The sequence below is a fragment of the Alligator mississippiensis genome, chromosome 5, assembly GCF_030867095.1.
Source record: "Alligator mississippiensis isolate rAllMis1 chromosome 5, rAllMis1, whole genome shotgun sequence".
NCBI lineage: Eukaryota > Metazoa > Chordata > Crocodylia > Alligatoridae > Alligator > Alligator mississippiensis.
The window spans coordinates 16,970,599-16,997,649 of NC_081828.1; the positions used below are offsets into that span (position 1 = coordinate 16,970,599).

The window sequence follows — 27,051 nt, forward strand, 5'->3', positions numbered from 1 at the left end:
AAGACAAAGGGGAGCACATTCCCAAGGTGAGTGAGGTCACCCAGCGTATTGGGGAGGTGCTTGCTCTGGATGGCCAGCCCTTCTCCTTTGTTGAGTGTCCAGGGTTCAGACAACTCATGGTGCTTGTGGCCCCATCCTACCAAGTTCCCACATGCACCACTTTTAGCAGGATGGTGGTGCCCTCCCTGCATGGGGCATGCAGGGAGTTCTTGAGGGAGGAGCTGCACAAGGCAGGGCCATAGGTGGCCTTACACTTCACCTCGGACATCTGGAGTAGCCGGGGTGGAGATCATGCCTACCTTTGCCTCACAGGACACTGGTGTGATCAGTTAGGGCATCGGTGGGCTCTCCTTGAAGCCGAGGTGCTGGATGAGTCCCACAGGACAAAGGAGATCATGGTGGCCATGAACCACATGGTGCAGGGGTGGCTCATTGGGCAGGCTGAGCTCACCTGCGGGTTCATGGTCACTGACAATGTGGCCAATATGGTTACGGCTGTCCATGGTGCCAACTTTGGCATCCGTTGTGTGGCACACAGGCTGCACCTCATAGTCAGGGATGCTTTGGAGGGGGACAGGGCTGCTGGTGATGGCGCCGCCACCACTACTACTACAAGCCAACTGATTTCAAAGTGTGGGAAGGTGGCGGGCTACTTCCACCGCAGCATCAAGCAGGGCAAGATGCTGTGGGAGAAACAGGCAGAGCTGAACATCCCGCAGCATAAAATCATGCAGGATGTGGAGACTCAGTGGAACTCCACATACCTGATGCTCAAAAGGCTGGTGGAGCAACAGAAGGCCATATATGAGATGAACTTGCTTGGGGAGATTGGGATCAGCAGCTCCCTAAACAGAGCTGAGTGGGGTACCATTTCCCAGATCTTGGTAGTCCTCAAGCCGTTCCTCGATGCCACCGAGACCCTTAGAGCTGGTGATGCCTTCCTCAGCCAGGTGATTCCCATAGTGAGGGAACTTGAGAACCAAATGGAGAGCTTCCAGGGGATCAAAGTTCCTGGCTGGGGAAGGCCGCTGTCACCAGACGTGCAGGCACTGGTGAGGCGGCTGAAGGAGGGCATCAGGAGACAGCTGGATCCCTTGCAGTTCAGTACGGTCCACATGATGCCAGGCATGTGTGACCTGAGGATGAAGGGAAGGAAGTATGTGCACTGGCAGCACCAAAACCTTTGATCACTGGACGCAGGTGCTGGTCAACAAAGTCAGGGAGGCCGAAGGGCAGGGGCAAGGGGATGTGGAAGAGGGGGATCCTCTTTCCCGTGCCAGCACTCCCGGCACCAGCACCAGCCAGTCTCCTCCACACCAGCCACTGCCAATGTGGGCCATGGGCATAGTTTCAATGCTGGGGTCCAAATGCACCAGACCCCAGCTTCAGGCAGGTAGTGCTGAGGCTTTGGTGGCTACCTTTCTCACCGAGGATGTCGAGCCACTGGACTACAACCCCTTGGCCTACTGGGCAAGCCACAGCCAGATGTGGCAGGATCTGGCCACGGTTGCCTGGCAATACCTGTCCTGTCCACCAACCAGTATTCCAAGTGAGAGGGTGTTCAGCATTGCTGGGGATGTTGACACCCCACTGCACCTGCTTGGATCCTGGTTTGGTGGAGCAGTTGGTGTTTTTGAAGGTGAACCTCCCACCGCTGGGGTTCCCCAAGCTCCACCTGCAGACAGACTGAGCGCCACCCTCCTCACTCCAGCTGCACCAATTTCCTTTTTTCCTTTAAAAAAAAACAAAACAGTTAATGCCCCACTCTCAGCTGGAGGGGGCACTCACTGCGTCACCAGCCAGCAGGGGAAAAACATGTTCCTGCTGAGCTCACTCCTCTGCCAGGATGAACTTGGAGGTATGGGCTGGGGATATGAGGAGTGGGCATGACCACTAAAACTGCACCCTGCCAGGATAGGGAGGCCTGGTGGGACTGCTGGTGGCATGGCAGCCCCATAAATGCCAACGATCCCCTGGTGAAAGGTGGGTAGGAGGTGCCATAACCTCCAGCTAATGTATGCACGCACACAGTCCTGGCTGGTGCGTGCATCATTGACAGGCCTGAGGCTTGCTGGTTGCAGTGCAGTTGTGAGGCTTCTGGTGAGCTCAGCTTAGCTGCTCGGGATGTCAGCTTTTGCACTGAAAAACCCTTTGTCAGGCTGAGGGAAGTACCTGCAGTTGGTGTGTCTCCTGGTCCTGGTGGAGTTCTGACACGCTGCAACCTGCCGGACACCTGACTCCCCAGGCACCTCTGCACTTTTACCTGTGCTGCTACATCCCCCTTTCCCCCCCACCCATGCCCCCAGCCTGTCCCTCACACCCTGATTCCCCCATTTCCATTTTTACTGACTGGCTTTCTTGCCTGCATTGTGTGCCAGGCCAGCCTCTGGCTTTTTTACTATTCCTTCCATCCAGGACCAATTGCAGGTACTTCCTCAGCCTGACAAAGGGTTTTTCAACCTGAAAGTTTCCTAAGATGCATTTATCTAACTATTCGGGTTTTTTTCATAATAAACATATAAACACAAGCCATCATACACTACAGGTAACATATATCCAACACAACATCTTTACTTTTTGCTGTCAATTCCTTTATAAAAAGGAAGGCTCTGTGACAGTTCAGTTTGGCTACCATAGATGCTGCTGGTGCTACTGGTGCTGACTGCTGAGTCACCTGCGTTATTTTTACCTGCTGCTGTTTACAGTGGTGAACCGGCCGAGGCTGTAGGGGAGGAAGGGGCCTCACTGGGGCACACTGCCGTGTTGTGCAGAGGCCCCAGTGCCAGGAAGGATGCACCTGAACACACACACAGTGTCACCCACCCATGCCATGAGTTTTGCCTGCCTGTGGCCAGAGGTGCAGGGCCCCAGTACCCAGACTCCCCTTGCACCTACCTCCTTGACATCTGGCAGGCAGGCTTTGTGGCTGCAGCAGGGGATAGCAGGCTTGTAGTAGGTTTTTTTTTACCCCCCTGCACCCTATGAGAGACACAGTTGCACAAGCACCCATGTCATGAGTTTTGCCTGTTAGTAGCCAGAGGTGTAGGGCCCCAGAACCCCTCTGCACCTATCTCCTTGACAGCTGCTGGGGTTAACGGCCGCAGCAGGGCCTGGCAGGCCTGCACTATTTTTTTTCACACACCCCTGTGCCCTAAGACAGACATAGCTGGCAGGCCAGGCCTGCAGCAGTTTCCCCACTCCCCATGTGGCCCAAGACGGACACAGTTGCACAAGCACCCATGTCATGAGTTTTGCCTGTTAGCAGCCAGAGGTGTAGGGCCCCAGAACCCAGAACCCCTGCACTTATCTCCTTGACAGCTGGCAGGCTTCATGGCTTCAGCAAGCTCTAGCAGGCCTGCAGTTTTCACCCCCCTGTGCCTTCACACACACACACACACACACACAGTGTCACCTATGTCACGAGTTTTGCTTGTCAGCAGTTTGAGGTGCAGTTTCCCAGAAACCCCTGCACCTATCTCCTTGAAACTTGGCAGACTTTGTGGCCTCAGCAGGGGCTACCACCCCTGTAGTTTTCACCCCACTGTGGTTTAACACACACACATGACATGAGTTTTGCTTGTCAGCAGTTTGAGGTGCAGTTTCCCAGAAACACCTGCACCTATCACCTTGAAACTTGGCAGGCTTCCACCCCTGCAAGTTTTATCCAAATAGCCAAAAAACAACAGAGTGATAGATATTGCATTGATTCCTCATTATACTCTATGGCTGAATTGCCGAATCTCTCCGAATCTTCTGAAGCCGATTCGGCTGAATCGAATAGGAAAAGCAATTTGAATCTCCAAACTGAATCGTTGGCATCCGAATCGGCCAAATCCAAATTAAATAGTTCCCTATTCGCATAGGCCTACTTATCAGGTATTAGAGTATTGTGTTGCCCCTAAAACTGTCCTTAGTCCATTGTGATGAGCAATATACGTATCACTTGGTTATGACTAGTAGCAACACTTAAGTGTATGGGTAATGTCTAGTTTCTGTACAGAGGCAAGATAGAAGGAAAATCCCAAATGCTGCTTTTTTAACATACGACAAGTCAGTGGTTGGAGGTAGAAGAAAATGTCAATAGCAGAATATTAGTGTTAGGTATTTGAGGAAGATGAGAGAGAAGGTTGGGGTAAGTTTTTAGTGAATGAAATAAGAATTAAATAGGACTGCTGGGTTGTACTTAGTCTTTTTATTGAACCTATTTTAAACAACATAACCCAGCCTCATGTAAAAGGTCCATTTGATACTTCCATGCTGGCAGCATAGAATTCTAATATTATAAAAGCCTAAGTCAGACAGACTGTCTGTCTGTCCGTAATGCTTTATTTGTGCTCTGATTGGCTGACAGAAACAGCCAATCAGAGTGCTCCAAGTGTGGGGGAGCACGGCCAGGATTCCAAAGCCGTGCTGAGGACTGGACAGAGGGTGGGGGAGCTGGGGCCAGCAGCACTGGCCTTGCTTTCCCACCTTGCTCCCTGCAAGAGGCACTGCGGCAGCATGGGGCATTAGGTGGCGTCACTCCATCCCAGCCCCCTCTCCCCACCCCCGTCATTCTTGACAGGCAATTGGCTAGTACATTGATATTTTTCTACCAGAGTACATGTATGCCAGACTTCATTTTGGAAACCTCTGGACTATTGAAGCCTTTCTGAAGTTGGCGTTGTTCACAGTAACATACCTGACTGAATCACTTGTTATGGGTAATAAATACCCTTTCTTGAATTTTTAGGAAAATTGTTTAAGATATCTGTTTCACTATCCAGTTATACTTGCACCTCTGTTAAATTGAATCATACTTCCCGTGACATCGTATGGTTTGACTGTATCACTGCAGAACTGAGAGTGTAATATTTTGTTGTGTTTATATTACAGTATAGCCTAGGGATTACAACTGAAATTGGTCCCTCTTGTATTAGGCACTGGATGGACATAGTGAAAGACATTTCCTGGTCTGAAGAACTTGTAATCTAAATAGATGAGACAGAGAGAGAACTGAAGGCACAGGAAGGTGAATTCATTGTTCCAAGGTCACACAGCAGGCTGGTAACATAGTAAAGAGTACAGGCTGTTTCTTCTGATACCCAGCCAGCCTATTACCCTCCCTCACATGTTATTACCATTTTCCCAAAATCATAATGGCACTTCTGGGTGTTAGAATTCAAATCTGAATACAATCTCAAAGTTTTGGTATCTTTAGCTATTGCTCAATACATTCTGAGGGATATTAGTGAGCTTTCCTAACTTGCTGCTTTTTCATTTTGCTATTGTTTCTGGTAAGTAGGCCAAGTGCTGATGTTGGTGATTAAGTCTTGTGTGGTGCTCTTTTATATATCATAAAGAGGGAAAAATCCACTTTTCCTTTGGCCCTGTGTTATGGAGGGCTGATTACAGCTTTCCTTCTGTACTTTTTTTCTAGGGATTTCCCCCTATAGAATAAAGAAAAAGAAAAAAAAGAAAAGAAAACAAACAAAAAAAATGTAGTCCTAACCTGTGCTACCTTTATATTCAGTTGTTCATAGAGTTGAACAAGGACCAGAGTTGAAACATTCCCATGGTCATGTACAGCTAACATGGGGCACTGCCTTCTTGGTTGGATCCTGACCCTGTGAAACATTCTCAGTATCTTTGTAGGAAAGATGTTGGGCTAAAGATGCTATTTTGTAGGTAGCTGACACCTTCCATACTAAAAGCTAGTGAAAGCGCTTTCTGGCTGCTGTCATCTTTTTTTGTATGTTTATATAGGCCCTAGCACAATATGAATCTAGTACATTACTGGTGTTCCTAGACTCTATAGTAATACTATTGACAAGGAGGAGGTTGCAGGCATGGGAGATGGTTCTTTCTGAGAACCAACATATCTGAGTGTGGAATCAGGGGAATATGACTCCCACATCCTCTATTACCAAATGTAAAGAGAAAGGAATTGCAGGATGGGGGGCAATGTGGCTAAAACAGAGACAATTAAGTTTTGGCTTCCTAAATATTTGACTAAGCTCTATCAAATATAAGGGCAACATGGATGGAAATGTACATTTTTGGCCAAAACATGTGGCACAGATTTCAGTGGGTCCTGATCATGGACTTGTGTTCTGCGAAATTTTATTCCTAGTAGGAAATACACGAAGTGGAAACAAAGTGGAAAATTTTTAGAAAAAGCACAGTTTCATTACATTGACAAGTACAAGCTACATTTCCAGTTCCATTTCTACCGAAACTATTTCATGAAGAACTATTTCAAAGTCAAACTCTGACTATCCTTTAGAACGGAGGCTGTGCAGTTAGGGTATCCAATACAGACTTTCAAAGACTTGCCCAGGAGTTAAATTAAGATGTAGGGGCCTAGACTGATGCTCTTGGATTAAGAATGGAGAGCACCACAACACAGGTTAGCAGGTCACAACACTCTGTGATTACTCTGCTTAAACAATAGGTGTGCCACCTTCTAGAGTGGGATAACAGACTCTTTGGCTGTTCTGTAACAACATGGTTTAGCTTCCCACCAGGAATAACATGACTATGAAAACTTTCTGAAAACACTGCAAAACTCGATCATCTGAGCAGATATGCCAGATTGGTGTGTGCGTTTGTTTTGTTTTCTGAATAAAGAAAATACATCCACCCTCATAGATTCTACAGAATTTCATAGTTTGCATTAGAACAATGTAGGAATTGTTCAGGATTTATGGACAGCTTAATGGGAGACGTACTTCTTGGCATTATTCAGATCCCATCAAGATTAACTGAAGAAAAATACATGAGTTTTGCTCTGCTGGATATTTAGATTGGTTTCTTGTCTTCATATTTCTTACACAAAACAGATATTCATATTGGCAAGTATTCCCATCTGTACATCATTCTATTCAGTCTTATGTACCTAAGCATCCAACAGTACAACATAGTAAAGGAGCAGAATTTATATCAGGGCTGTCCACTTTCTAAGACTGCACCTGGTAAGGTACTGGCCCCCCTATGCTGCATGCTGTGCAGATGCTTGCTATGTGATTGCTGCATTGTGTGTCCACATGGTGACCCTCCCACAGCTGCACCACATGGCCCAGGGCTCACCCACAGCTCCCTGAGCCACACCATGCTGCACTGCCTTGCCCCTGGGTGGGGACAGGAGGTGGAAGCTGGAGGAGGGAGAGGGAGCTTAGGGAGTGATGGCCTGGTGGGAATTTGGGGGCCACAATTTCACCCTACGGGCTGCCAGTTGGATAGCACTGATTTATACAGTTTTGCTACTGAATTAAAGAATCTTGTAGTGGTGTTGCAGCTATGATGGTCTGGGGAATATGCAAAGAGTAAGATATGTTAGGTAATTCTCTTTACTGGACCAACTTTGGTGACAGACAGGGGGGACAAGGCTGAACTCCTCAACGAGTTCTTTGCCTCAGTGTTCCTAAGTGAGGGGCACGACAAGTCTCTCACTGGGGTTGTAGAGAGGCAGCAGCAAGGCGCCAGACTTCCATGCGTAGATCCTGAGGTGGTGCAGAGTCACTTGGAAGAACTGGATGCCTTTCAGTCGGCAGGCCCGGATGGGCTCCATCCGAAGGTGCTGAAGGCACTGGCCGACATCATTGCAGAGCCACTGGCCGGAATATTCGAATGCTCGTGGCGCATGGGCCAAGTCCCGGAGGACTGGAAAAGGGCCAACGTGGTCCCCATTTTCAAAAAGGGGAGAAAGGAGGACCCGGGCAACTATAGGCCGGTCAGTCTCATCTCCATCCTTGGTAAAGTATTTGAAAAAATTATCAAGGCTCACATTTGTGAGAGCCCGGCAGGGCAAACTATGCTGAGGGGAAACCAGCACAGGTTTGTGGCGGGCAGATCATGCCTGACCAACCTAGTCTCTTTCTATGACCAAGTTACGAAACGCCTGGACACAGGAGGAGGGGTGGATGTCGTATACTTAGACTTCAGGAAGGCCTTCGATACGGTATCCCACCCCATACTGGTGAACAAGTTAAGAGGCTGTGATGTGGATGACTGCACAGTCCGGTGGGTGGAGAATTGGCTAGAGGGTCGCACCCAAAGAGTCGTGGTGGATGGGTCGGTCTTGACCTGGAAGGGTGTGGGCAATGGGGTCCCGCAGGGTTCGGTCCTTGGACCGATACTCTTTAATGTCTTCATCAGCGACTTGGACGAGGGAGTGAAATGTACTCTGTCCAAGTTTGCAGATGACACAAAGCTATGGGGAGAAGTGGACACGCCGGAGGGCAGGGAACAGCTGCAAGCAGACCTGGACAGGTTGGACAAGTGGGCAGAAAACAACAGGATGCAGTTCAACAAGGAGAAATGCAAAGTGCTGCACCTAGGGAGGAAAAATGTCCAGCACACCTACAGCCTAGGGAATGACCTGCTGGGTGGCACAGAGGTGGAAAGGGATCTTGGAGTCCTAGTGGACTCCAAGATGAACATGAGCCGGCAGCGTGACGAAGCCATCAGAAAAGCCAATGGCACTTTATCGTGCATCAGCAGATGCATGACAAATAGGTCCAGGGAGGTGATACTTCCCCTCTATAGGGCGTTGGTCAGACCGCAGTTGGAGTACTACGTGCAATTCTGGGTGCCACACTTCAAGAAGGATGTGGATAACCTGGAGAGGGTACAGAGAAGGGCAACTCGTATGGTCAAGGGCCTGCAGACCAAGCCCTATGAGGAGAGACTAGAGAAACTGGACCTTTTCAGCCTCCGCAAGAGAAGGTTGAGAGGCGACCTTGTGGCTGCCTATAAGTTCATCATGGTAGCACAGAAGGGAATAGGTGAGGATTTATTCACCAAGGCGCCCCCGGGGGTTACAAGAAACAATGGCCACAAGCTAGCAGAGAGCAGATTTAGACTAGACATTAGGAAGAACTTTTTCACAGTTCGAGTGGCCAAGGTCTGGAACGGGCTCCCAAGGGAGGTGGTGCTCTCCCCTACCCTGGGGGTCTTCAAGAGGAGGTTAGACGAGTATCTAGCTGGGGTCATCTAGACCCAGCACTCTTTCCTGCTTATGCAGGGGTCGGACTTGATGATCTATTGAGGTCCCTTCCGACCCTAACATCTATGAATCTATGAACTTTATAGCTGGGACAGAGGTTAGACAAGTTTTCAGATGCAAAATGCCCTTCCTCATTTTGTGCCCATAAACTTGTCTAACCTCTCTCCCAGCCATGAAGCTGATCCAATAAAAGTTGTTGCCTAACAAAACTTGCTTTCGCTAAAAAAAAAAGAAAAATCCTGTTTTTTTTTATTGTATATTATGTCATTTTAGAGAAAATCTGTTTTATATTGTTTGTTGTTTGCTCTCCTTGCAAAGGTGCATGTATGACCCACTCTGGAATGTGAAATTCTAGGTGTTACATAAACAATAACACATGACATGGTCCGATTGGTCCAGATGCCCACTACCCTGGGGTGTTAAGCATGAAGTTTCAAGCCAACTGTCTTCAATATCTCAAATTCTGGAGGGTATTGCAGAATTGCTTTTTTTTGGCGTTGGTGCTTTGGAAAAATGCTTTGCTTAAAAAATGGGCTTTCTTCTAAGTTTTGAGCAAATGGTGATGAAATCATAAATAGGGCCACACATTGGATGCTGAGGTCATACAGCAATAAGACTACTTGACTCATTTGGTAGATTATACCAACTTCATGGTGGTTATAAACTCTTTTTAACTCTGGAGGTGAGGTTTGAAGCTTCTAGATTACAGCATTTAGTTTAGAATTGAACTCTTTATCTGCTAAGAGAAGATGCAATGCAAAATCCCTTGGACTGTTTTACAATTAAAATTTTCAATTGGATAGAATCCGGTTTTTCCAAGATGCCCCCCACTTGTGTAAAATGAGATGATTCCAATGTAAACTACCTGGTCTGCTCAAAATCTGGGTGCAGAGCAGCATGTGGTTATCACTCAAGGACATTTTTCTGCGTTATACAGTGAAAAATCCATTTACTTACAAATAACTAAAATGAAACAACAGAGCAAATCATAAACAGGCTAACACCAAAAAGCAAGCATTTCAGCTGTGGGCCCCTGATCTCAGCCAGTGCAACTTAGCAGACTCTCTAGGTCCGTGGTTCCCAAACTCTGACAGATTGCGCAGCACCAATTTAAAACTATACAACTTTAAGTACCACCAGCAAGTTTTTGTCATAAGAAGTCAGTATAATAAATCTGTTCACGTGTGCCACTGACAGACTGTCTGCGTACCGCGGGTGGTACCTGCACCATAGATTGGGAGCCGCTGCTCTAGGTGCTTCTACATCCCTCAATGTTGAAGTAGTTGAGCTCCTCATAATCAGTTGGACTCTGTGAAATGGGAACTGTCCCATTTTATAGATGAAGAACTGAGGCACAGAAGGATTAAAGTGACCTGCCCAGTGTCACAAAAGCCATTTTTCTATGAGGCCCAGTGTAGTGTTCTCACTTTTAGGGTGTTCTTCATACCCCTAGCTGGCCTCATCGGATGGCTGCTGGGTCTCTGTGAAACCATTGTGGTGATCTCAGTCCCCGGGGGCAAGCATCTGTCCTACACAGCCCCACTTCCCCTGGCCACAAACCGGCGAGCGGTTCAGCAGCCTCCACAGGGCATTGAGCGGGGCACAGCAACACCCCTCGCCCCTTAGCGCGGAGGTGCGTGCCTGGTGCAGCCTTTCAGCATGCAGCCAGACAACAGCAGGCCCGAGGGGCTGGGTCTCCGGGCCCTGCGCACCCCTCTGCCCCCCAAAGGGAGGTCATGGGCAGCTCATGCTGCAGAGGCAGGGGAGGAAAGCGCTGGGCACTTGGCACCAGGGGCTTTGCTCCTAGTGTCAGCAGCAGGCGTGGGGCTGGAGGATGGCCCCGGGGCACGGGGCTCCCTGCCTCCAGGCCGACCCCACGAGCCCCTTCCCGGCCCCGGCGCCGCGGGAGCTTCCGGCCCGGCTGCGGGCGGCGGCTCGGAGCCTGCACTGCCGCCGCGGGGCCGGGCCGGGCCGGGCCGGGGCGGGGCGGCCGGTGCACACGCCCAGCAGCCGGGCCTGGCAGGCGGCTCCCGGCAGCGCGGGCGAGGCACGGGTCTGTCCTCCGTCCCCGGCTCCTGGCCTCCGCCGGGCTCGCCCATGAGCCTCCTGGGGAGCTACCGCAAAAAGCCCAACAATGACGGCTACGAATCTTTGCAGCTGGTGGACAGCAACGGTGACCCGTGCGCGGGCGGCGGCAGGGAGCGAGGCGGCGGCCGGCCAGGGGCGAGCCCGGCCGGGGGCGCGGCGGCCCGGAGCCCGGCGCGGCACCCGCCGCCGCAGCACCAGCAGCACCAGCACCCGCACCCGCACCAGCACCAGCAGCGGCAGCGCCAGCACGACTGCGGCAGCAGCACCATGGACAGCTCAGGTACCGCGAGCGGGCGGGCGCGGGGCGGGGGCGGCGCGGGACCAGGCACGGCCCGAGCTCTCCGCGCCGGCCGGCGAGGAGCAGAGCCCGGCTGCCCTGCCCTGCCCTGCCCTGCCCTGCCCTGCCCGGGATTGTTCCGTGCGGGGTGTCTCCAAGCCTCTGGTGCAAGCCCCGGGAAGACAGCACGTGTTCCCTCTGTCTGGGACCCGGCCCGTGTCCCCTCCATGTGGGATCTGGCCCCCGTCCCCTCCATCTGGCACCTGACCCCCGTCCCCTTCGTTTGGGACCTGGCCTCTATCCCCACCGTCTGCGACCTGGCCCCTATCCCCTCCATTTGAGACAAGGCCCCTATCCCCTCCATCTGGGACCTGGCCCCTATCCCCTCCATTTGAGACAAGGCCCCTATTCCCTCCGTCTGGGACCTGGCCTGGGGAGCGAAGGAAGGAGCTCAGCCTCTGCATGAGAAATGCCCTAAACAGAGCAACACCCGGACCCTGGTGAGGCTAAGCTATGTTGTAGTCGTGCATTTGCTGAACAATGGTCGAGTTGTCTTTACTAAGGCACCGGGATGATGCGCCTTTCTGGTAAGGGACAATAGGAGTCCTTTGTCCAGGCTAGCAGCTTTCTAAGGCAGTCGCAACCTCTCCAGCTGGGGTGGCGGTGAAGCCCCAGAATGAATGAAGTGCCAGAGAGGTGGAAGGCGACCCCCTTTCCACAGTTTACAGAATGAAAGGCAAATGATGGTCGTTGCCACTGATTTCTTTTGTGATTGCACTAAAGAGAAGCAATGGATGTTGGGAAACCAAAGTAGGTGGGTGGCCAGGGCTATTTGTGTGTTGTTTTTAATAAATAAAAGGGGGGAAGCCTACTGCTTTATTTATATTATTTGGGAATCACTTTGTCCTAAAAGAAAGTTACAGAATTAAATCTAATGAAGTCTGATGTATGTGGCATGAGCCATGGGTTGTTTTTTGTTTTTTGTTGAATCTTGGACAGTGGGGAGCCAGGTGGCCTATTTGACTGTTAAGGGTATATAGAGCCTTTCACCTCTTGCTCACAGGTTCAAATATGCCTCACTTACCAGTGAATGAAAATGGGCTTTCAGTGACCTAATGAAATGAACTGGTCCCAGGCCAGTTGCCAGTAGGCCGTGTATTCATATTAGAATTGTCACCCCATAGTCTTTGTAGAGAACTTTAAAGAAAACTTCAAATTTTCATTGAAAGTTGCCCTGTGTAGCTCTAAAGATCTAATCTGAAGTCTAAGCATTCTTATGTGATGATATGGGGAAGTTCATATTTTACTGCTCTTTCAAAGGAAGAGTTCAGTCCCAAACACAGTAGACTAAGACTGCTTCTAGTGTACTTCTTATACACTAGAAGTACTGAAAAGAATTCTTTTTAAAGTCAATTACCATTGTCCTTGAGGAAAAGAATAGATGATACGAAGAGTACCCCATTTAGAAACAGTTACATAAGTGAACATATGGGGAAAAAATAAGTTATATGTAGGTTTTTTCTTGTCACTTTTTAGTGTTTGACTTTCTAGTATTATGACTGATTAATCTGCCAGTCACTCTAAGAGAATTTAGAAATCTATCTTAATTCAATACTGTGACGTCTCTTCTAAACTTGCTTATAATACTAATGCACTCAGCATTTCAGTTGATGCTTATTTACAGCAGGTTGGCATATTTTAGCTATTTAGATTCTTATATTGGCACCCTCTGAGAAATTATGGTCCACTTAATATTTATTATTAAAGCAATTGGTCTCTGAGTTGACTAGAATAATAGAAATATGAGAATTAAGTGCTGCAGATGGTGGTATTTATATCTAGCCAGGTGTGGCCATGTACTCTTTAGGTAAACCAAATAGTAGGTATTCTCTATTGTTCACTTTGGGCACTATTTGAATTTGCAATTGTTCTTCTGTATTATTTTCTCACTATGTCCTTCCTCTGTTACTAAAAGGAAGTGTTGCTAGGGTTGTTACACAGTATCTTTATATTTACAGGTATTTATGTAATTTTCAGCCATGTTAAAAGTTCTGCTGTTACCTGTCATGATTCCCTGGGTTGTGAACTTCATTCTTCCCTACTGCACACTTCTAGATTGTGCTTTTCCCAGAGACATGGAACTGATGAAATGCCATTTCTAGGACTTGCAAACACTTCTGTGTTCACACCCATTTGTGACAGGGGACAAGCTTGGGGCCAAGTCTCAAGTCAGCCTGCCCACCTGTCTATGTAGGGCAGTCCGCCCAGCCTTGCCTGCCATAACTTGCTATTACAATAAACTGGTGGTTAATGTGGGAGGCTGCCCATTCTATGCCCTGATGCCAGGGGGTGCTATGCATGGCTCCATATCTTCCCTACACTGTGGCCTATGTCTTGCAGATGGCATCCAAAATGTTATCATACTCCCGGCCACAAGCTGGACCAAACCTAATCCTCCACCCGGTCTCTCACACACACACGCTCATACCACCTCCCTCTCACAGGGGCTTCTTACACTCCACCCCCTCTCACAGAGTCTCTTGCTTGCTGCATCATACTGTGCCTCCTCCACTTTGCCCTGCTCTTTCCTGGAGCGAGCCTTCTGGCCATCAGGCTTATTTAAATCACACCTTGGCTTGCGATATGCAGTCTCTTGGGCCTGTCTCGTGATCCTCAGCTGGGTAGTGCCAGCCAGTTCACCAAATGGAGGGCCAACTTCATCCTAGTCCCTCACCAGGCTCCTTATATACAATACCCTGATCTTGTGGGGGGTTGGCCCGTGTGCTGCCCTTCTGGCTGTTCTTAAGCCCTACTCAACACACACCCTGGGGCTGCCCTTCAGACTGTCCCTTCAGCCCTAACCAGTCCCAAATTACGCCCAGCCTTTCAGGTCACCCTACTCTGGGCAGGCCCACTGACACCCCTGCTCCCTCAGGCTCTCTCAAATGCCCCCTCTTTGGAGCCACACAACTGCACCCCTGCAGGCTCAGGTGGCCGCAGCCGTGCCTGCCCCCACTCATCCCTCTTAGTAACCCACCTGAAGATGGAGGCTGGGGTTTAGGCATCCCAACCTGCCTTACACCAGAGACGTTCATGGTCCTGGTATTTAAGTGGGGCTGTCATGCCACTGGCAGTCCCACCGGGCCTCCCTATCTCAGCAGGGTACAGTTTCAGGTCATGTCCAGGACCACTGAGGCCTCCTCTGCCCCCACAGCCTCACCCTTACCTCCCAGGTGTTCCAGGAGCAACTCAGTCTGGTGTTGCCTCCTTGGCTGCTCAACACAGAACGCTGCCTCTCTGGCCTATATTTGAAAATGGCCACCCCCATTAGGTACCTGGCAGCTGCCTGATCCTGCCCTTGCAGTGGCAGGCACCAAAGAGGTGTAGGTTGTAGCTGTGTTGGTCTAAGGACATAGGCAGACAAGGTTCCTTGGTGAATCTGATATCTTTTATTAGACCAACCCAAATAGTTGGAGAATAGTTGTTAAGCAAGCTTTCGGGTTCAAAAACCCTTCTTCAGGCTAAGGAAGTTTCAGCAGTTGGTGGTGCACTTCACACCATTATATCAAATTTGAATGGCTGAGAAATCTGATTACCCGTTGCTTCATTTTCATGTCTTTCAGTTCACTCAGCTAGTCTCACTGGGAGTGTTTTGCAGTCATAGAATCATAGAAAATGAGGGTTGGAAGGGACTTCAGGAAGTCATCTCATCCAACCGCCTGTTCAAGGAAGGACCAGCCCCAACTAGATCATCCCAGCCAAGGCTTTGTCTAGCTGGGTCTTAAGAACATCCAAGGACAGAGATTCCACAACCTCTCTGGATAGCCTGTTCTAGTGTTTTACTACTCTCCTAGTGAGAGCTTTTCCTAATATCTAACCTAAACGTTCCTTGCTGTAACTTGAGACCATTGCTTCTTATTTTATCATCTGCTGCCACCGAGAACAGTCTAGCTCCATCCTCTTTGGATTCACTCTTCAGATAGTAAAAGGCTGCTATTAAATCCCCTCTCAGTCTTCTCTTCTCTAGACTGAATAAGCCCATTTCCCTTAGCCTCTCCTCAAAAGTCATGTGCCCCAGCCTCCTAACCATCTTTGAACATCACAGATATTTAAAAAAACTAGGCAGTCTGCAGTACAGTAACAGCAGTCACTATATATGCCATGAGGCTTTAATATGGCTATTGAACTGGGCTTTTGAGGTATTTCTTGGTATTGATTTATTTCTGTTAAAATTACTTTCTGAATTGCTAGGTCTTATGAGGAAGCCCAAGAATGTCACATGAACTATGATATTCTACTTAAAAGTTCAAGTCTATTCTACCTGTCCTGTTCAGTAAGCATTTATTGTTGATAAATGTGAGAGTATTATCAGCATTGGTTGACAATAAACATGTCTTTTCCTTTACAGGGAAGGTGTATTTGAGAGCTAAATCCATCCCTCAAAGTTTTCATGTGATTCCCTTTAATTGATACATGGAATTGTTCAAGAAATGGTTAGAAAATTTGGCTTTAATGCTGTACAAAGTTGGATGGATGGCTGGGTGCAGTGCTACAAGACAAACAAAAATCCTCATATGGTTAAGCTAGCTACCAATGGGTAGCACACAGTAAACGTGCCATAATTTCCTATGTATAAAATTACTAGTTGCTTTTTACTAGATTGTGGGCATGTCTGTATGAGATGCTGACTGCGCAGTAGCCGAAAAATACTGCACAGGAGTGTGTCACAGCACGGACACTGCTAATATGCTACTGCACAGTATTATTAGGCTACTGTGCAGTAGTGTCACCTAAAAGACGTTTGCCAGTGCTACTGTGCAGTAACTCCAGTTACTGTACATTTATTTAGTACTTGCTAATACAACTACTAAATAAATGTGCAGTAATGACTGTGCACTAGTGTCTCACGTAGACATGCCCATTGACTACTAACTTTCTATAGATTTGTTTTGCCTGTGGTGGATTCTTGTACTAACATTGTGGAGCCTGGATCCTTGTGGCCATCGCACGGGGTGCATATTTTTGATGATATACATACAACTTCTGGGCAGCAGGGTGATACATACAGTGGGGGCTGTGTGCTGAGTGGGACACAAACTTAGGGGCCACATACTATCCAGGTGGATGGGCACCCTCCCTCCCCAGCTTTCCCCACTTCATGGGCTGCCCAGTACCTGCCTCTCTTGCCATGCTCATAGCATAGGCCTGGCCCCTCCTCAGACCTTCTCCAGCTTCTCCACAGCACAGGCAGTCCAGATCTCCCCCTGCTATGCATGCAGCATCCCTCCCTTCCCAGCTGTGCCCACCATCCACCTGCAGTATAGGCAGTCTTGTTCCCTTGCTTGCTGTGTGCACAGTTTGGGCATTCCAGTCTTTGGGGCTGGAGTAAATGGTAGGGGGTGGGGAAGGAGACAGGAAAATGTGGGTTGTATGCTAATCTTTTGGGACCTGCATGTGGCCCTCAGGCTGCCTTTGGACAGCCATGCTCTACGTTGCTGATGGGGTTTCTTAGTGTGACATTTAAGGATGCTCCTAGTGGCATTAGTACTATATTCATACAGCTCCAGTTACATGAGAAAGACTGAGGGAGAAGATAGTTTCAGAAACTTAAGGTATAATTCCAGGACTGACTATATGTTTCCAATGCAGATGTACCTTGTAACACAGACTAGTTTGCATTTCACTAATCTCTGGTTTTATATTGAAACAGTGTTTTTATGTTTGCCAGTTAGGATGTCTTCTCTTCCCAATTCATACATGGCCAAAGGGAATTATTAGTTTTGGAAGGGGGAGTAGCTCCTATAGACTAGGTGATGTTAAATATGGGAAGATGTATGAGATACATTACTTTTGTGGCAGGTAGCCCTATATTTTAAATTATGCTGTGAAGAAAATATTTTTTTTTAAATTGGAATTTTGACACAATTAAGCAAGCTACATTACTCCTTGAAGATTCTATATGTAGATGTAGTTAGGTACAGAGCAACTGGAGAAATAAGATTGATGATGGACTGTGATGAGGGCTAAACTTTGAAGATTCTGGGCCCACGCTCATATAAATCCGTGTAGCTACACTGAAGTCAATTCACTTATGACTTCAGTTAATAATGTGGCCCCCTACCTTTAAAAGAGAAAAGAATAACTAAACACTTATTTTTGATGGTGCTTCAAGGTTTAAAAGTAACTAAATATAGGCCTGCAAGCTCAGAAATAACATCTTGCAATAAGAATAACCAAACAATGCTTAAGGCTATGTTCAAACTTCCCAGGTACTTAGGCAGAGAGAATGAAAGAATAAACTTTCAAAATCTAAAGCATTCAATTATTAAACATTTAGGCTCTTTAAGTACATCTGAAAAATACTTTGTGGTTTTTACACACACACATGCGCGCACGTACACACACACACACACGGCTTAAACAAACTGTAACATGAATGTTATACCAAAATGTAAAAGGAGTTGCATAGGAGTTTATCTTAAACAAGTTATGTTAGCATCTGAGCATCCCCTAGCACTGATTCTGTAATGTCTACATATTGCTCAGGCACTGCAACACTGAGATACCACATGAAAAAGAGAGAAAATGTCTGGCTTATTTCCTGTGGCCAAGCTGAGTGAAATGCAAAAAGTAGATCATGCTTCAAAAACCCTTTTTTCCATATCTGAACAATTTAAGAAGTTGACAATACAGGTTAGAGAATTTTATTTAAATGATTTTGACTTGATAGTCTCTTTCTCTGGAATATAATAGGATGTGGAAGTTTTATAAGTTTAAAAGACTGGATCAAATTGTACCTTGAAGTACATATATATACATGCAGTCCTACTGACTTCACATTTTACAGACGAGTCAGTAGAATGGCACAGGTATCAATGAAGGCAGAATTTGATGCACAGTAATGATGCATGCTGATTGGTAGGATTCATGGACTTGGTTTATAGTTTTTATTCACCATTCCTATATGACAGACAAGGCTGATCGCATCACCTGTTCCCATTATATGGCCACATATTCAGTTGCTAATTACTTTGCTAATAATCAGTATTTGGGCTGAAAGCACCATACTTCATGTTTCCTTCTATTGATATATTTTTTTAAAGAGAGCGGCCACGTCTACACCAGATGCTTTACTCAAGATTAGAGCAAATTACTGCACAGTAAGCATCACTGTTTACAGGTTCAGATGCTTACTGCGCAGTAATTTGGTTTAATCATGAGTAAATATGCTGCTTGTAAATACAAGTAGCAAATTTACTTGTGTTTACTTACTGCACCATACAGGACGTGTAAATGGCTGACGGGGAACAAACTTGCTCCTGGTCAGCCAGGCAGCAGGGGCATGACATTGCTCCCTGCCCCTGGGAACTTCTTGCTGCCAGGGCAGGCTCTTCGACCAGAGTCCAGGTAGCGACAATGTCCCTGTACCCTGGCAGCAGGGAGCTACAAGCCCCTGCTCCCCAACCACAATCGCAGAGTCAGGGACGGGGAGATTGTTCCTAGCCTGTTCCCAGCCACTGCCCCACAATCACAAGCTGAGAACAAGCTCCCTAGCTCCCACCCCATGATTGTGGAGCAAGGGATAGGAACTGTTCCAGTCAGGGGCAGGTCCCAGCCCTGTGCCCTGATTAGGCAATCAAGGTGCCCAGCCAGGGGCTTGCTGACAGCTGCCCCACTGGTGGATCAAGGCAGGGAGCTGGGACCTGCCTCTACCCTGCAGTTCTTTCCAAGCACCCTGCTCCAAGTTGGGGAGCCAGGGCAGGAGCTCCCTGCTGCTGGGGCACGGGGACATTGTCCCCACCTGAGCTCCAGTGGTGGAGCCCGCCCCAGCAGCAGGCAGCTCCCAGGGACAGGCCCTGCCAGGAGATAGTTGTCTCCTGGCCCCATGCTCCCTGCCAGAGCTCCCCTGGCTGCCTCAGGGCTGGAGGGGGCAGGAGCAGACTGTTGCCAGAAGCAGCAAATCTACTCCGGCATCCCCACATATGTAGGCACCTGCCCAGGGTGGGTTTACTTACCCAGTGTCATGCAAAATATTTCAGCCATGAGGCTGGGGCAAAGTACAATGCTTTCCCATGGTAAAAAAAATCTTGAGACCTTTAGGTTGACCAGCTCTTGTGCCCCATGCCTCGGGATAGGGATTTGAAATTTGGCAGGAAAAAATGTGCCTTTTCCTGTCCCTGCCAAAATCTGCCTAAATTTGCCCAGGTTATAAATGTTTGAAAAATCATAGTTTGCACATGCTCAGTAGAAACTTTGAGTTTTGCAGCTGTCTCCAAGAGTTCTTCCTCACTGAGCATGCTCAGTCCTTCACCATGCTGCACGTTTGACTATGTAACTGAAGACCATATCGTAATGCATACATATAAGTGTCTGAATTACAACGGCAGAGGCAGCACAAATTCCAGCATTTTCTAACTTCTGCAACTATAGTTTTTAATACATATGTCATAATACCCTATGGCATATGTTATAGAGACTAATTTAATCTTGGCACACATCACTAGCTATTTCCTGTGTAGCTTCTTATCATTTGTCTGACAGGGTTGCAAAGAAGCTCCAACTAAGATTTGGTCCTCATTGTACTAGGTTATAGAAAATATGTAGTAAGAATTTTTTTTTGCCACAAGAGATTAGTCTGGGTGGTCAATACGCAGGGTGATAAGGGTAAAGGATGACTTCTCAGGGATGAATGGCAGCTAGATACCAGCCTGTGGACTAGAATAAAAAAAATCAGTCCTGTGCTATTAGACCATCCTCCATCTCATACATTCACTTAAAAAATAAAGTAGTTCCAAACTAATTACAAGTACAAGATTTCCATTACAAGGCTTCTATATGCAGTTTTGTGCGAGAACAGTCTACATGACGAACCACCAGAGGGTTGTAGGGTGGACAGAAGGGAAAGAGGGACAGAATGAAGGAAGAAAAGGAAAAACAATGGAAGCTTTAGGTAAAAATTGAAAGATACAAAACATAAAAAAAAAATCCCTATGTGCATTGTGCATTTATGAAACAAGGAGAAAGCAGTAAAGAAGTAAAATGGGCTTTTTACTTTTTGCCATGGCACAATAATTATTTTCACTAATTAACGGAATATTGAAAGAAAATGAGGCTTTGGGGAATGAAAAAATATGAAAGTAACTGCAAAAATGTATTTTAAGAAAACTAATGAAATTGCTCTTCTCTTTGGTCTTGTACAGCACCCATAAATTATGCATAATCTGCAAATTAGCTTTTAAACATTTGTGATAGACTAACATGCACAACTCTTTCTACGCCTGAGGAGCTGTCTAGCACAACTGCAAAGGAAATTGGTTTAACTACATTGGAAGTGTTGAAGTTGGGATTTCTTTAACCATTTTCAACTTGCATACACATTCTTTTGTACTGGTGCTTACCCCTGTCTGAGTCAGGAGAGCGACATCTCCATGCCACTGGCACAGACAGACAAAGCCTTTCAGACAATATCTGTTTTGTTTTGTTTAGCTGTTTTTTTAAAAGAAAGTTCAATTTCTTAAGCCTCTTTGTTTTTGAACATTGGAATAGCATGTGATATTGGCAGCAGCTTTACACAGTTTTTCCTAATTTTTTTCTTGTTTTAGTATAAACTTGAAAAAAAAGTTGTGTGGCTTTTGTCAACACTTTATCACATTAGCAGCTAACATATTTTGCTCATCATCATGTAAATCTCACAAATATGGGAAAATATTTCACTTGGTATAAATAAACCTGCCTGACCAGTGGAAATGTTTTTGCAGTATAGCTTTGTTTTTCAAGTTACTTGAAACATTCTGCTATTCCTTGAAATATATATGCTTTTAAGGATGCTACTTAAACAACAAGAGAGATGTACCAGACTCTGAAGTAACAACAGAAACATTTTCTAGAGGTCTTAACATTTTCTTGAAGAGTCTCCAGTGATAAATTCTTAGACTTTCATCACTAAAAAAAATACTTTTGTGATCATTCTGTGTTAGTATTATGAAATTATGAAGAAAGATAACAGGAAGGGTACAATGGTACCCAAAAGCTTGTCTGTGTTTTTCCCATGTACATAGATGGCCATGTAAAAGATATCATCACCCACAAAAATCCTTTCTTCTCACAGGATCCTCCATTACATTTATAAAGCTCTGTGTTTGTGTAAACTGGGGGAGACTTGCAGTTGAGAGAAGCTGAAGACAATCTGCACATAGAAATTAGTAATAACACTAGACTGTGCTTTCCATTAAGAGATATTAAGGTACTCTGCAAAGGGGTTCAGTATTATCCCTGTTTTGCAATGTAGAAACAACCCCTGATAGGGGATGCAAAGCCAGAAATAGAATCCAGGTCTCCTGGTACTCTAGCCACTAAACAACCATGCGTGGACGGGGATAAACCCCTTTCACATATGAACAGTAACCACAAAACAAATGGCACAGAGCTCATCCTTGCCAATACTGTGGGTGCATGCAGGTGTTGCTATTAGATTGCACTTTACAGCAAGCACCTGCAAGAATGTGGTATGTACATCGTTCAGTTTGTACATATTGCACAGTCAACACGTCTTCAAAACAGGACAGTATTCAATGGATGCTTTCCTAGGCCCCAGTGCGCTCCTGTGTACTCGTCTCATAAACTTTCAATGCTTTTATCCCCCCAATCCTATTCTTCTTTTCAGAGACAGTCACTTGTACCCTGCAGGAGAGAACAGTCCCAACAACTTTTCCAAAGCAACTGTAGTATTGTTAGAAGGAAATGCTTGTAAGAAGTTACTTTTGCAGTTATTGATGAAATGTATAAAGCCTAAAGGCAGCTCGAGATTTTATTTTTATCAACTTTAGTTAAAAATTGAAGCAAAAAAAGAGTGTCAGCTCAGTTTATGGGGCCTGGAAGTTAAGTAAAATATGAACCAAATATTTTAAATTGTTATGAATGCTTGGGGTGAATTGTCATAGGATTGACTCCATCTGCCTTATCTGGATGAGAAATATGTCTACAAACATCATATAGGATTCACTCCTAAAAGGTGAAAAATGGAAGAAAATCTCTCTTGAGAGAGAACGGAACAAGAGGAAACTATAAAAGAGGGATGTGGCAGGTCAGGAATAGGAGGAAAATTGGGAGCCACAGTCATTTCAATTCTTAAATTACCTTCCCAAAGATGTAGCTTGGTGGGTACTATAGCTAACTGATTAGGCGTTTTGTCTATACAGTATCACATAAGGTAGTAAGTGCATATAAGTGATTTCACTATACTTGAAGCAACTCTTCTGTCTAAATGATTATGGTACTTACAGAACATATTGCTGGCTAACGAATGAAGAAGTCGACTGGTCAGGTATTTTGTTAAAATTTAGCCTAGCACAGCAAATATCCTGCTTCAATGTGCGATAGTTAAAGGTTGAATCACAGGCATGGTCCTCTGCAATAGAACCACTCATGAGTCATGTAACTTCCAACTGATTCCTGCAGCTGATAGGAGACTGTGAAACATGGACAGAGACACAGTGTGGCTGCAGGAAGAGTTTAACATGTTGTCCTCTAGAAAAATAGAATAATATAAGGCAACTTTAATGTCCACAGAGGGTAGGATGATACTGGAGTTCCAGTTTCTCATTAGCAGTAGTGACTCTCCTTGCAGTTCTTCTAACAACCAACCATGGTAATGTACATTAGCTAGGCTACCAATGACAAAAGTTGCAAATGCATTCTTAAGGCACAGTGTTTTTTTTTCAGTTTCCACAGTGTCAGATTGCAAGTAGCTGGCTCTTCAAACTTCTCAGTCAGTGTTTGTCCCCTGCAGTCTGTTCTCTTCCAAAGACTAACAGTCTTTCTGCAATCAGTGTCTGTTATTGCCTCTCTCTCCCTATTTCTTATGCTAATTACCCACTCAGTAAAGGAATATTCTTTATCTCTTTATATGTTCCTGATCCTTTTGCCTTCTCGAACAGCTTGGTGAAGACACATTTCCTTTCTGGACAGTACTAGGGTGAACTCTATGCAATTCAATCACTACCCTATTCTATTGTCATTCTTCCAGCAGATCTAACTTTCTCATATACTTAAAGACCCTTTGTTCTTCTATTTGAGACTTTCTTGTCCTATTACAAAGCAGCCAAATTACATTTAAAAAAAGTGTTCCAGATAAAAGACTGCCCTGTTATAATCTCGTGATTTGTGATCCAATGTCTTTTCATATATACTATTATATACTTAGTTTTCTTAAACGCTGGCTAATATTAAAACTGAACCTAAAGTTCCTGCTAAATAGCAGTCTTACTTTCCCCACCCTTCTTTATTTAGTGCCTGATTACTGCTTTTTTACAAAGGCTTCAATTTTCATTCATCCATGTCTCATGCAGATGCACAAACTTCAACCTCCCACCGTAGAGATTTGGTATATATTTGTAGATGCAAATGCCTTCTCTGCTATTTCCCTTCTCTCATCTGCATATATGGAAAGTGGACACAACAACATTCTGCCAGTGTTGCAGTCTGTGTCTCACTGCTCAAGTTGTATGCAGTGAGCTCTAATCTCTGTTATAAAGAAAAAGACCGCTGTTTAAAACCTGGTATGTACAGGAGTTTCAGACCCTTGCTGTCATATAACCCTGCTAGTTTAATATGCAGCAGGACATCAGAAACTTGTGATGTCTCAGTAAAATTTCCACTGTTTTATTCTTCTGAAAAGTTTACTGATTGGATTTCTTTCTTACAAATTTGTGTTGTCTTTCCCTAGTCTCCACCTTTTCAGGTGATCTTTCCTTTCTGTAAAATCAGTGACAATGGCAACTTTTCTCATTTCAGTGTTAGAAAGGGGAATCTGGTCCAATTCATCCCTGGATCCCCTTCTTATTTTAGATGTAATTTTAGCTTTTTTCCCCCTCCAGTTCTTGTACTGCAACTGCCAATGAGGAATCTGATTTGAATGCAGTCTTTGCTTTTGGGTGCTGTCTCTTTGCTCTTTCTGGTTTGTCCTTTGCCCCTGTCTCAGTAGCTAACAATCACTCTTTCCTGCCAGCTCTGCTCCCATCCTCTGGTAAATACATGAAATTTATCCACTGCTATCACTATATGTGTTTTGGGATTTTAAACTTCATGTTTCAACTTCACTGAACAGCTAAAGGGGAATGGAAACAATTTATGTGATTACTGGCAAAGACTAAAAGCAAAAAACAAAGCAAAACAAAACAATTTAAATCCTTGTTCCAGTAGAGAAAGCATTACTTCACTTTCTATTTTTCAGAAGCTGAAGGTTCAGTTAGGAGTACTTGCATAACAGAGGGCATGTCCACATGAGACGCTAAATGTGCAGTCGACTAATTCTACTGCACATTAGTGCGTCATGACAAAAGTTGTGCTATTGCACTAATGCAAAGCAGAATTAGTCTACTGTGCATTAGTATCACTAAAAAGGCGTGCGTCAGTCAGTATTATTATTATTATTATTATTATTATTACTACTATTATTATTACAGGTACTAAACTTAATGTGCAATACTTATGGTGCATTAATGCACGTGTAGACTTGTCCAGAATCACCCAGTGCCTTAGATCTGCAATTTAATTTTCTAAGAACTAAGTTATACTTATTCTTGTTTAAATAAAGTCAAAATGACATAAAAGTGGTCAGGGTGTGCTAATAGTTTCATAGTTTCATAGTTGGTAGGGTTGGAAGGGGCCTGAGCAGATCATCAAGTCCGACCCCCTGCCATGGCAGGAAAAAGTACTGGGGTCAAACGACCACAGCAAGGTGTTCATCTAGCCTCCTCTTAAAGACCCCCAGGGTAGGAGCCAGCACCACTTCTCTTGGAAGTTGGTTCCAGATCCAAGCCACCCTGACTGTGAAGTAGCGCCTCCTGATGTCTAGTCTGAATCTATCCTCTGCCAGCTTGTGACCAGTATTTCTAGTCACTCCTGGTAGGGCTTGGGGGAACAGGGACTCCCCCAATGCCTGCTGGTCCCCTCTGACTAGTTTGTAACAGGTCACTAGATCCCCTCTCAGTCTTCTCTTGTGGAGGCTGAACAGGTTCAGGTCCCTCAGCCTCTCCTCATAGGGCCTGCCCTGCTGCCCCCTGATCGTGCGGGTGGCCCTCCTCTGGACCCTCTCCATGTTGTCCACATCCCTCCTGAAGTGCGGCGCCCAGAACTGGATGCAGTACTCCAACTGTGGCCTGACCAGTGTCGCATAGAGGGGGAGGATCACCTCCTTGGACCTGCTCGAGATGCATCTGTGGATGCATGACAAGGTGCGGTTGGCCTTCCTGACCGTGTCCCCACACTGTCGGCCCATGTTCATTTTGACATCAATAATGACTCCAAGATCCTTTTCTGCCTCTGCACTGACGAGAAGCGAGTTCCCCAGCCTGTAGGTATGCTGCTGGTTCTTCCCCCCCAGGTGCAGCACCTTGCACTTGTCAGTGTTGAAACCCATCCTGTTCTCATCCGCCCACCCCTGTAACCTGTCCAGGTCCAATTGCAGCCTATTCCTCCTGTCTAGCGTGCCCACATCCCCCCACATCTTAGTGTCATCAGCAAATTTGAACAGGGTGCTTTTTACCCCCTCGTCCAAGTCACTGATGAAGATTTTGAACAGTGCAGGCCCGAGGACCGAGCCCTGGGGGACCCCACTGCCCACATCCCTCCAGGTCGAAAATGACCCATCCACCACCACTCTCTGGGTGCGGCCCTCCAGCCAGTTAGTGACCCATCTGACTGTGTAGGTGCTGACGCCACAGTCCCATAGTTTTTTAATGAGAATGGGGTGAGAGACAGTGTCGAAGGCCTTCCTGAAGTCTAGAAATACTATGTCCACTGCTACCCCTGCGTCTAAGGATTTTGTGACCTGGTCATAGAAGGCCACCAGGTTGGTCTGACAGGACCTGCCTCTAATGAACCCGTGTTGGTTGCCCCTAAGCATAATCTCCCCTGCTGCCCCTCGTGGACATGCGCCAGGATAATTCTCTCAAAAAGCTTATCCAGGACCGAGGTAAGACTAACTGGCCTATAGTTTCCTGGGTCCTCCTTCCTCCCTTTTTTGAAAATGGGGGCCACATTGGCCCTTTTCCAGTCCTCTGGCACCACACCAGAGCACCATGAGTGCTCGTAAAGCCGTGCCAGGGGTCCCGCAATGACCTCTGCTAATTCCCTCAGTGCTCTGGGGTGGAGGTCGTCAGGACCAGCTGATTTAAATAAGTCCAGTTCCTCCTGAAGTTCCCTGACTAGGTCCTCACTGACCCTAGACCTGGGTGCGCCTCCCCCAGGGCCTGAGGGGGTCCCAGCAGACAGGCTGGTCTGGTCCCTGCTCAGGAAAATGGAAGCAAAGATAAATAATTCTATATCTCTCTCTCTTAGGATTTGGAAACAAACTCACATTAGGTCTATATTTTTAGATTATGGTATATGTGTCTCTCTGGCCTTCAGTGTGTATGCCTAGGCAAGAGTATGGAAGTGTGGAGGATGCCCTAGACCTACCCTCACCCCTTTTAGACCATTGTGACAGAGTCCAAAGGCCAGACTGAGTTCATACATTCTTTGATGAAGCGGCTTTGATCCAGACGATGGAAGCAAATCGAGAAAGAAGAAAGCAACATGCTGTAAATTTGGACTCCAACTCAGACAACATATGGATCTGTGAAACTTGTAACAAGCTGTGTCGCTCTTGAATCGGGCTTGTCAGCCACAAACAGATCCATCAGACATCTGACTAGGCCTC

The 27,051-nt window shown here is 46.3% G+C and overlaps 1 protein-coding gene across 2 annotated transcripts in view; it reads left to right on the forward strand.

Annotated features, from left to right (window-relative positions):
- Positions 1-11,266: 11,266 nt before the first annotated feature.
- DNAJC6 (DnaJ heat shock protein family (Hsp40) member C6) overlaps positions 11,267-27,051 on the forward strand; it is a 72,411-nt gene continuing 56,626 nt past the window's right edge. For both annotated transcript variants that reach the window (XM_019489178.2, XM_059727913.1), the window contains exon 1: positions 11,267-11,354. In XM_019489178.2, coding sequence (XP_019344723.1) covers positions 11,342-11,354 — 13 coding nt within the window. In that variant the 5' untranslated portion in view covers positions 11,267-11,341. The remainder of the gene's footprint in view (positions 11,355-27,051) is intronic.